The sequence below is a fragment of the Solenopsis invicta genome, chromosome 8 (genome assembly GCF_016802725.1).
Source record: "Solenopsis invicta isolate M01_SB chromosome 8, UNIL_Sinv_3.0, whole genome shotgun sequence".
Classification (NCBI taxonomy): domain Eukaryota; kingdom Metazoa; phylum Arthropoda; class Insecta; order Hymenoptera; family Formicidae; genus Solenopsis; species Solenopsis invicta.
In genome coordinates, this window is record NC_052671.1 from 5,294,955 (window position 1) to 5,306,524 (window position 11,570).

The window sequence follows — 11,570 nt, forward strand, 5'->3', positions numbered from 1 at the left end:
AGGTAATCATATGACCGCGCGAAACTTTCTCACCGAGAAGCGTGAGCGATCGATCGCTCCTTAATCGCGTCGCGACCCCGTTTGTTTACGCGGTGAATAGGAAAAAGGAGTTTGCTTGCTCGCAGCTCGCGGGGTATTAGGAGGGGGGGGGGGGACGATCCAGATATTCGTGGGAATGTAAAATAAGAAAATAATGGAATGAGATTTTAATAAAAAAATGTTCATTATAATACGTTACACAGTTATCTATTTTTAAATACAATATATTACAGAGAGAGAAACACACAATTATAATTTATTGTTATTAATATTATGTCTATTATATTTAGCTTACGATTATTATTATTATTATCATTATCATTACTCTATGTGCTAGCCTCAATGAATATATAAGGCAGCAGGAAAAAAATTATGTGTAATGGGAGACTAATTAATGCATATATTTTTGTTTTTTATTCATTTAGGGCAACTGTATAGTCGATTATTACGATGTATTAATCCCCAGTAGCTGTGCAACAGTAACGGCGATATTGGTAATAAATAGTTAACGTAAGGATAAATATTACGCTACCGCGGCAGTGTACTTCGTGGATTCTGTGGGTAAGGGGCTGATTTTCTCTAATTATCAGGACTATATCGGCTAATATTCTACACGATTTACCCCTCCCCGCTATTCCAAATAGTATCGGCTACTTAATGATGATTGAACATCAACAAGCAGCGTTTATATTATTTAAAATTATTTTTTTCCCCATAAACTGTCACAGACAAGAGTTACTGATAATTTTTTCATTTTTTCTTTATGAATAACTACACGAGCGATTTGATTTCCTTATAAATCTGTACCTCGGAAATGGTAGAACGATCAGAGTTATAACGGAAATATATCAGAATTGTGTTTATGTGTGTTTATGTGTATGTGTAGTTCGTATGTATGGTGGATGTGACACATAAAGTTATATAAGGCTATCTAAAATGAAGTATACGAGTACAAAAACTGCTCGATTTGATGTAATAGTAGAAATCATTTTGATGTAACGAGAGTGTCTCTTGGATTTTACACATTTCACACAAACACTTTGGCGAGAGCGTCGGCACCGGCGCTCGCTATAAACGGTCGTGATGGGTGGAACGCTACGTCCAGAATACTTTCGTCGAATTTCTTCCGATGCGCTGTTATCTCCTGAACACAAGTCTTGTTGTCCATGTTCCACAATCTTATACTGCAATCGTGACCTGCACGACATTAAATACTGAGTTAGAAACTAGAACAGTACATTAAAACGTATTTTATTTCTGTTTTTAACACTAGAAGTACCGAGCAAGTTATTAAACGTTTCTATTTTTTAAATTAATCCCCCTTTCTTGTTTGATAGAGAAAATAAAATTTGAACTTGAAATTTTTATTATTTTTCATCAGTTATTTCTTTTGTCATGATTAAATATTTCATTTTTCATTATTTTCTTTATTTTTATAATAATTCATTTTCCTTTTAGTAAGTACACAAATATTGATACTTCTAATGTTAACTTATGCGTGTTACATGACCGTTTTATGCTACAGAATTTTTATTACCGCGATAAGATTATAATCGCAGAGTTAGTTTTCTTTCTCCCTGTACTTACTTCCTGAAAGTAAATATAAACCATGAGGATCTACAGCGAGACTAGTAACTGCGTCCAAATGCGCTACCATTGCGTGAGCAAGAGTAGCTGACCGGTGATCGTAAAATCGAATATGCCGGTCCTCGTGTGCGGCCACGACGAGCGGTAACGTCGGATGTGCTACTACACGATTCACGCCTTTCGTCTCATTCGCCTCGAGTCGCGCCACGATCGCGCCGGTTTCAGAGTCAAATATCACGCAAGCTCCTTCGTAAGCCACAACTAGTTTGTGCGGCTCGTCCCTGACAAAATCAACCGAAGTCGGTATACCGTCTATAAAACAAGAAGAAAAGCAATCATTATAACACACAATCATCTAGAAATATACAACACAGAGAGAAAACTTACATTTGATCAATATTTGTTAGATAAAGCTGTGCAAATTTGAGACTCCCATGTTATTTTAATAATATACAACTCGCTACTAGCTAGTCATGATCTAATAGCGTATTGTTTCAAGCTTAAAATATTAGATAATATTTGCGTACCTTGTTCTGAAACATACGTATGGAGGAGAGGTTGTGGTGCCTGTGGAGCCCATAATTTTACAGTTCCATCTGCGCTGAACGACAGCATAGTACGTAAATTCATGCTCAAGCCCCAAACAGCGTTCGTGTGTCCTGTTAACGTATGACTAAGGACACTTGGTTCATACGAGTCGTATGGATCGATGTTGGCTGATGGAAGTGTCCAACAATGGATATTTCCATCCAAGCCACCACTGTAACATCGGTTGCCCATACTGCACATGGCCAAACATAATACAGGTCCAGTATGTGATCTGAATGTGTAAAGTGGTTCTACATCTAACGAGGCTGACCTGCAAAAAAAAACACAACATAAATATAAAAATAAATACAATACAGAATACATACGGAAAATAACACGCTGTAATTGATCGATTATTCTCAAAACGAAATGGAATTTACGAACTTTTTCGCTGGTACAGTCTTATGAAGATTCCACAATTTCAGCGTGTGATCATCGCTCGCGGTGATGAGGACTGGATCTGTGGGGTGGAAGACAAGTGCCCTGACAGCGTCAAAATGCGATCGTAACGTATATTTCGCGTTCCATGTTTTCCTGAATGTCTCTTTTGTAGTGGAAACCATCTATAAAAAAAACATTAGGCATTATGAGTATTAATAAATCATACCAATTTACCTTCTGCAATATATATATCTATATATGTAAGTATGTATAGGAAAAATTCTAGTAACTTACATCATACGATATTTCTGCATCATTGTTAACACATAATTGTTCTAATTCTCCTAATTCCAATGTAGAGTCACCTTCCTTATTCGGGCGTCTTGAGTCTGGTTGTAATCCTCTATGTAGTATTGCATCTTTGGGGAAGATATTAAATTATCAAATTGCAAAATGTAAAACTATAATAAATCAAGAAAGAAAAGAAATACCTATTTTTCGATCAAAACGTCTTGTTGCTTAATATTTCTGTATTAATTAAAAAAAAAAATATGTGTTCTAGTTCTATGTACTGTGTACCGATATGGGTTGTCAAACTTGAAATGCAATTATAAATTGAAGCTAGAAACATCTCAAGTTAAATTGGACAAATTGATAAGATATCCATCATAGAATAAAGGAGTTTTAAGTTAAATCTTTAGAGTGATAATTTTTCGCAATAAATTCTTTAGAGCGTTTTAAGATGCTTATAACATCATTAAAATTGATGATCAATTTAAGATATTATTTATAGCTTTAATTTATAATTGCATTTTAAGTCCGACAACTTGAACCAGCAATTTATAGAACTGAAAAATGTATTTAAAAAGACATAGCAATATTATTAAGCATTAAGGCCAGTTTCGAAAAATGATATTTTTTCTCCTTCTTGAAATTTAGTAATATTATAAGTATTATAACCCATGAATTAGATTTATACTTTAAAATATAAAAACATTTGAAATACATACATGTAAAATAACATACTTACTCCATTCTGAAGAATTAGAATTCATTTCCAGATGAATAGAACCAGGTGGTGATTCTTCAATTTCTGTGAGAAGATTTAATTCGTTTAACACTTCTTCTGCCTCTGCATCTGTATCAACATCCTCCGCTAGAAGAGGAATAGATGCCTAAAAGACAAACAAAAACCATATTAATAAAGCACAGATGTGGCAAAGAAATGAAATATAGAGTATAAAAATATATAAAGTAATAATATATAGAAATTACTTTATTTGGTTTGGTATCTGTATTTGCATCATAAATTTCATCTTCCACATCTCCCTCCTCCTCTTCCATATCCATATCCGTATGACGCAAAAATTCGAAATTCGCTATAACAGCCGCTTCTGTGTCTAATATCATTGCCTCTGCTATAGAAGATGGCTGCTGCTAAAATAAATGTTTTTTTTTATACAAGATTATGTAAAGATACTTTTCCATTGCTTTCTGAGCTTTTATTATAATTCATTTTATTATAAACCTTTCGAATATACGAAATTCAACAATTAGCACTTATGCAATTAAAACTTTATTGTTAAATTCAGAAAATGTAAATGTATTTGTAAAAATATGAAACATTACCTTCTTATTATGCTGCTGCTTTCGACGTACGAGACTCTCATTATATTCTTGTTTATCTTGTGCTACTCCTTCATTTCCATTTAACGCTGGAGTATTCATCTCCTCTGTGTCAGTGTTATTGTTTAAACCAAGCAGCGATCGTACTCTGTTTGACCGTACATCTATTATCGTATCGGTATATCCAATCTCTTGCAAATATCTGAAAATATATTTTACTGTGTGACTTTTTTTTATGAATCCGATATTAATGTTTTGTTTTTATCTCTACACAAAATTATAACTTAAATATAAAAATAAATATGCAAAAATTAGCTTTGACAGCTTGAAACTACCGATGAAATTAAAACAGATATTTTACATACTGCCTCAGAAGTTGACGACCTTGTCTCCAACTAACGTTACTGACGGATGTAAATGAAGCTTCTCCATCTCCTCCTCCACCACCGCCACCACCACCGCTACCACTTTCAGAGATATTGCACGTGGTACCTTCTTCATAAAGAGGAGGTTTAACATCTCCTTGCATTACTAGGTCAGTACCATATTTTAGCTTATGATATCTTGCTCTGTAGAAATTACAAGAATTGACATTATAAGATCATTGTAATAGATGTTACTGTAAAGTAGATATAATGCAATCAGTCTAATGATAGTCCAGTGGTATAATATTAGTGTTTATATCTCTCATTTATGGAAATCCTAATATTAAATTTCAATCAAGTTCATCTAATTTCACATTATGGACTTGACAATCAAAATTTATAAACATATGATATTAAAAAAAAAATTAAAAAGTATAATTATTTTCCTTACATTAATATATACAATATACATGTGCATACCAGTATTATTTGTTAAAGATGTATGATATTTGAATTTAAAATATTAATGTTAACAAAATACTTTTTAAATCTTTAACACATTGACTGCCAGTATTATACATATTATTCATATATAACATGCAATTTCATAAAATAATTATTAATACTAACAATATTTCTTAAATCTTTCTTTAACATATTGACTGCCAATATTACTCATGCATATTATTCAAGTATAAATGACATAATTTTGCAAAATAATATTAATACCAACAAAAATATTTCTCAAATTCTTTAATACATTGATAGCATTATTCATATATATATTATACATATATAAATGATATATAATTTTATTAAAAAAGATTTCAGGAAACCAAACATATTCTCTTTCATAGTTTTTGTCATAAAATATTGTTGAATGTGACTTTTTATAAAAGACTGCTACCATTTCCAATTGAATGACAAAACATTCTCAAAAACAAAGAGTTCCATTCATTTACAGATGACTGTGTATATTGTAGCAGTCAATGTATTAGATGACACAATTGCAATTAATATTACTAATTCATTTACCTTTCCTGTTTAAGCGCATACTCTAACATTTTTATTCTCCTTACGAGGTCATTCTTCAAATTTTCCTGTCCCTTTCTTTCACCCTGAAGAAAAGCTATCCTAGCCTGCACAATGAAACATTAGGAAAAGTTGATCAATTTGTCATTACAGCAATGTCACTTTCATAATTTCCTCGTATATAGTATATACTATGTGTAAGCATCAAGCTCCGGATAGGTTGAATACAAAGAAAGAATAACAGCTGCGTTTACTGTGCTTTTGACAGAGTGACAAATCAAAGCAACATTGATACGAGTATGTGTTCAGAAGTTAAGTGTTGCTCGCCAACACGTTGCGTCGCGTCGCTAACATATTTCATCCGCGTGAGTTCCGAAACAACCGAGTTCGCTCGGTGCTTCCTTATGTGCCCCCTTTCCGTCACATGACAGCTGAGGCGATAATAAGGCGGATTGACAATTGTCGCGCGCAGGTCGCGCGTGACCCTCGGGCACCGCGTCGCCGTCGGCCGCGGGGGGAGGTGGGCCCCGTACCTGAAATTCTGCCCTGTCCAGCTCCCATTGGGACCTCTCGAGCTCAAAGCGGGCCCACTCGTGCTGGATGAAGTGCAGGATGCCAGGCATCGAGTACTGCGGCCGCTGGTCCTTGGCGTCGCCGTTGCTGCCATTGTCGCTGCCGCCCTGATGCTTATTGTTGGCGAGGGATACGTTCACGCCGCCGGCCAGCTGGCCGTTGTGATTCTGGGACGCGGGGCTGCAGCTATCCTCCATTGTGGCACCACAAAACTGGCTGGGCACCTTCATTTCATGACACGGCGGCCATTACAGCAACTTCCCTTCCTTCGCGGAGTACCCCGAGAGTGCTCTCCGGTCGGACAATGTATTTCGATCGGCCCCGTCGGAAAAGGAGACAATTATTACGCATGCGGACGCAGTTACGTTCCGAGACCCCGTGCGGAGGAAAAGTCCGTAGCCCTACCGCTCTCGCGCTCTCGGCTCTCACCGCGGCCGCCCGACGTGCACACACGTCCGCGCGACGCTCGCTTCCGGAAAAGCGGAAGGGATCGCGGTCGGTCAGCCAGCACGGGGGACTAGGGACCCGTGTTGTTTCCTCTCTCTCTACTGCTGCGTCGGCCTCGCTGCACGTCGACGGCTCAGCAGGTGAAAGTTACCGCACGGCATGCCGCACGCAATTCAGCCGCGGGCACCTTGCCGACCGGTACATCCGCGCATCACCGGAAATTCGCCCTTTTTATCGGCATCGACGGACCTCATTCACTACCCCCGTCGCCGTCGTGCGCTGCGACCCTCTCACCCAAGTAGATCGCCCGTTAGTTTTTCTAGTCCTTGCTACTCGGCGGACGGCAGCGTTTCATCGCGACGAAGGTCGTCCATTGGCCCATCCCGACTGATAGCGAGCCAATCCCGTTATTTCGCCTATGCTTGGTCCACCAATCCTATTTGCGCGACAATCTTTTCGGCCAATGAACGTGATGTCGACCGCACAACCGTTCGTTCGTCACTGTATGAACGTCACATAATATCAGTATTTATAAGCATGTGCGTCGTACTTAAACCTTCGATCACCTCCCGTCCTACTTTCGAAACATTTAAGTACTCGCTCGTTATTCGACGAAAATGAAATTATTAGCGTTTTTGATTGTTTTTTTTTTTTAACCTAACCCAAGTTGAATTGATGACGTCACGTACTGAAACCGTCCAATTAGAACGTAATGTAGAACATATGATGTCATTAATTTATCATGGGTTGGGTTCAAATCCATTGCGGTTGAAGCGCTATACGGCTTACTTGAAAATTTCTTTGAAGCCCGCGTAGATTTAAATGAGCGTGGGCGTAGAGAGAGCTAGAAATTAATTGATCGCATTTAAATTTTAGATTACGAGTGAGAGATATGTGACATTAAGAAATCGGGTAAAGAAATGAAGAAAGCAAAGTTCGAACTTCGCTGTATAAATTCATTCGCTGTATAAATAAATAGGGCGCATGTGCAGATCAATATTACCTAAAAATACTAATATATAGTCAATGTAAAAAGTTTATGAAAACTTATTATCTTATGACGCTTATTAACAGAACATATTTTTATCTTATAACTTGATAAATTTCATCGATCGGAATTATAAATTTTCTTGATTTTCGTTTATTTCATACATATACAAATACGTGTGTGGGCGCGCACGCACACATAGATATATTTATATTATTTCCTAAATTATTATAATAAATTTATTTGTATTACTAAGTGTTAAATGCATTTTATTTAATTAATTTGAAAATTACAATTTTATTAAACTTTACAATAATGTACAATTGATTCTGAGAATTTTTTAAAATGCCGTATTGATAGATATAACTGTTATTCATTCATACCTTAAGTTCTTCATCTCCTTTACTGTATTTTAAATTATTATTAAGATATAAGAGAAATGGAAAAGGTCAGGTTCATAGTAAGCAAAGGTCACCTTACCTACACCCAAATTAAAGGTCTCTAAATGTCATTCCGTTTGACGGAATAGTCTATTGGAATTCTAGATGCAATAGTGACTAACATATATAGATAGAAAATAACCATTGTATAAACATTGATCGGAATCATTAAGGAATGTGCTTGCTTTTTATAGTTTCGTAGATATATGACACGTAAAGGTGGAGATTCACTAGAAAGTTAATAGATTCAATATTAAAAGAGTTATCAATGATAAAACGCATGACTTGAACACAAATAGCAAACCCTAATAAATCATAAATGGAAATGAGTTTAAATAAATTGAAAATTTGTAATCTAGTTTAATTATTTATTTGAATAAATTTTGGATTAAAGACTAGCAATTAGCAGTCGTTTCAATTCTATAAATTAATTCTAACAGCACACTTCATCCAGGGGACGTCCCAGGAACGTTCTTAAGACGTCTCACGGGCGTCCCTCGGAGATCTATGTTGTTAGGGAAAATAGATTGCAAGACTTGTGAAAACATTTTTTTAGATTGAAAGAATAGAAATCATTTCATTTCAATCTTGTTTCATGGATTAAAATGGATTCAAGGAACTTTAAACTTTAATTGGATTGAAATTAAAAAATCAATAATTTAGATTCGCCAATTATACGAATCTATTTCTATTTATATCAATTTATTTCTGTTTGCTAGAAAAATATATGACAAAAATAAAAATTTCATGTTGAACATTGAACTTGTGTATGAAATATAATTTTAATATTAATAGATGCGCATCATCTACAGCGCTTGACTCTCATTTTCCACTTTATCCTTTTTTTTTATTGATTATTTCGAGAGTTCGTTGATTACATAAGCACACAAAAAATAGTGTCATGTCCGAGAGACTACACCTATGTATCTCTATGTATTTTGACGCCCTGAAACCGAATATGACCTTAGAATTACTCAATCAGGTCAGGATTTTTTTTACACTCAAAAAATGGCCAAATATTCTTTAAAATTACACTATTCAGCCCAGTAAAAAAAATCTTGATCTGATGGCGTAATTCTGAGGTTATATTCAGTTTCAGAGCGTCAAAATATATAGGAATAGATAGATGTAGTCTCTCGGACATAACGCTTTTTTCTTTGTGTGTTTGTGTTATTTATTCATTAAAAGTTAATGTTTATTAAAGTTTATTTTTTCTAAAGGAGATGAAAAATATTTTATAAGCAAATAATATAATTCTAATAACTCTGTAAATAGAATAGTAAGAAATAGTATCAGTTAAAAAAGTACTAGAGCAATTAACGAGGACGTAATCATTCAGAAAATAGATGTATACTAGACTACGGACTTCAATAGACTTCATCGGACTTTCGTCGGAATTCAATGGAATTTATTATGATTGCTAAGAGATCTCCCTAAAAAAAGGTTATCAAAAATCCCTCTTTAATAACTGATTAACTGATTTTAACCAAAAGTTCGTTATAAAAGCTAAATTTCATCGTATAATATATGGAATTCATCAAATTATACTGGACTTCGTCGGACTTTGAGAAATTCAATGGATTTCTAGCAGGTTGTATACCGGAATTCGAGAGTGGTTTACTTTCTCGATTGAACCCGAATATTGAATAGTGCGCGGAATGATTAATGTCAGGCTATTACAATTATAAATGGCAAGAGCTATAACATAATTTATACAAAATAAAAAGGAGCAAATAAAATTAATTCCTTAATCCAATATAAAGACGAATTATAATGGATAATTAATTATTCTAGTTGCTTTTTCTAATTGATACTATTTTTTATTTTTTTGTTTATGGAGTTATTGTATAATTGCCCAAACAGAACAGGAAGTCATTACGGCGTCAAAATGACGTTAAAGTGACTGCAAAATGATTATTGAAAGTAATTTTTCAATCAATTACGATTCACTTTGATGTTATTTTAACGTTATTGTGACTCGTTGTTCGCTTGGGTGTATCGTGTACATTTCTTTATGTAAAAGAAGAAGGCAAGAGATACTACAAACACATACACGCACGCGCGCATGATATACATATATATACATATATATACATATATATATATATATATCTATATATATATTATATATAATATCTATATATATTATATATATATATATATATATATATATATATATATATAAAATATATATATATAGATAGATATACATATCTATGTATACAATAGAAATATGTATATCGCGTTACATATATGTATGTACAAAGATGTGTGTGTGTGTGTGTGTCTTTAATAATTTTAAATAATTTTTAAATCTCTATATTTACATATAGATTTAAGAGTAAGTAGTATTTGTGTTACATACACACACACACATCTATATATATAAAATTATATATTATTTGTCAATGGCATATTTTTATTTAAACAAATAGTTAAGCCCTTCTTTCATCAATTTCAAAATAATTTATTATAAAAAATATAACACAAAAATAAAGAAATGCTTATTTTATTCTAATTTTTGTACATCATTTTTTTAATATCCCAGAGTAATCGTCCAGTAAAGATCCCAAGTAGAAAGCTGCTACTATTTGTTGTCATTTTGACATCAAAATGACGTCATGATGATATTTAATTTAATATTAAAATGACGACAAATAATACGCCCAGTTTGCTATCTAGAACATTGTAACAATTATTCCTAAGTTAGGAATATTATAATTGTACATAATTTTGTATTTTTATCATAATTAGATAAGAATATCATGTATACAATGGCCAATTTTATAACACAAAGTAGTAATTGTATTATGAACACAAATAGAAAAACAAGATGGTTTCGAACAACGGCCTCAAAGGTAATTCCCGTATGTGGTAAACATTGTAACACTATACCGTTGGCATTGTTGTTTCAAAACAGTATAGTAACGTAATTGTAAGCATTTCTGTACTAAATTAATTGTCAACACATCGTTTCGTTACCATTGTACGTACAATCGTACAATATACTTAACAAAATATGACAGCACATTTGTGACGTATTTCGACGCGTATTTGCAGTACTTACCGGATTTGCGATAACATTCACATCTCGTGCGAGTGTGATTGTAATAAACGAAAAGGAATATTCGCGTAAACTCTTCAAGCTCTTCGATAAAAGGGAAAAAAGGAAAGAGGCAGTCTTTGCAGTTAGGCTAAAATTGTTGATCGTAGAATGGTCGGAGAATTTAGGGAACATTTGCGCACGCGCAGATGAGATTGTGTGCGGACATACGACGATGTGTAGGTCGATAACTTTTTGACGATATGCGTTTGCTTGCGTTACGTTATCCTTGTACTTTGGTATTTTGCCTCTTAATAAATTTCTTTCACTTGACTACCTCATATTAATCGCTTAATTAATTGCAATTTTGTTGTATTTTCCAGATTATTGTACCAGAGGCCAGAGCATTAAGTGAGGTAATCGTAGTGGGGAACCGGCAACGTTGCCAACGTCGCTTGTTT

At 34.2% G+C, this 11,570-nt stretch overlaps 1 protein-coding gene and 1 long non-coding RNA gene across 3 annotated transcripts; both read right to left on the reverse strand.

Moving 5' to 3' along the window:
- Window positions 1–416: 416 nt before the first annotated feature.
- LOC105196535 (striatin-3) lies at window positions 417–6,924 on the reverse strand. 2 transcript variants are annotated; one of them, XM_011162526.3, is made up of 11 exons: window positions 6,152–6,924; window positions 5,622–5,725; window positions 4,587–4,790; window positions 4,225–4,423; window positions 3,871–4,032; window positions 3,626–3,770; window positions 2,890–3,014; window positions 2,599–2,777; window positions 2,154–2,485; window positions 1,627–1,938; window positions 417–1,236 (listed from the first exon to the last, which is right to left on the reverse strand). In XM_011162526.3, exons 1-11 carry the CDS (start codon window positions 6,419–6,421, stop codon window positions 1,067–1,069), a joined length of 2,202 nt encoding a protein of 733 aa, XP_011160828.1. In that variant the 5' UTR covers window positions 6,422–6,924; the 3' UTR covers window positions 417–1,066. The 2 variants fall into 2 exon arrangements, with proteins under 2 accessions (XP_011160828.1, XP_011160837.1); XM_011162535.3 differs by having other exon boundaries at window positions 3,871–4,029; window positions 6,152–6,923.
- A 3,593-nt stretch (window positions 6,925–10,517) lies between these two features.
- Window positions 10,518–11,266, reverse strand: LOC113003850. Its single transcript, XR_003268709.2, has 2 exons — window positions 11,134–11,266; window positions 10,518–10,744 (listed from the first exon to the last, which is right to left on the reverse strand). It is a non-coding gene; the product is annotated as an uncharacterized LOC113003850 (long non-coding RNA).
- Between the last annotated feature and the right edge of the window lie 304 nt (window positions 11,267–11,570).

What these genes read in the sequence shown, in the direction of transcription:
- LOC105196535 (XM_011162526.3), bottom strand. Translation starts at nt 6,421, where the DNA reads ATGAAGGTGCCCAGCCAGTTTTGTGGTGCCACAATGGAGGATAGCTGC. An exon ending in GGTCGTCAACTTCTGAGGCA is followed by an intron (nt 4,424 to 4,586) that starts GTATGTAAAATA and finishes ATATATTTTCAG; the next exon opens with ATATTTGCAAGAGATTGGAT. An exon ending in AAGACTGTACCAGCGAAAAA is followed by an intron (nt 2,486 to 2,598) that starts GTTCGTAAATTC and finishes TTTTTTTTGCAG; the next exon opens with GTCAGCCTCGTTAGATGTAG.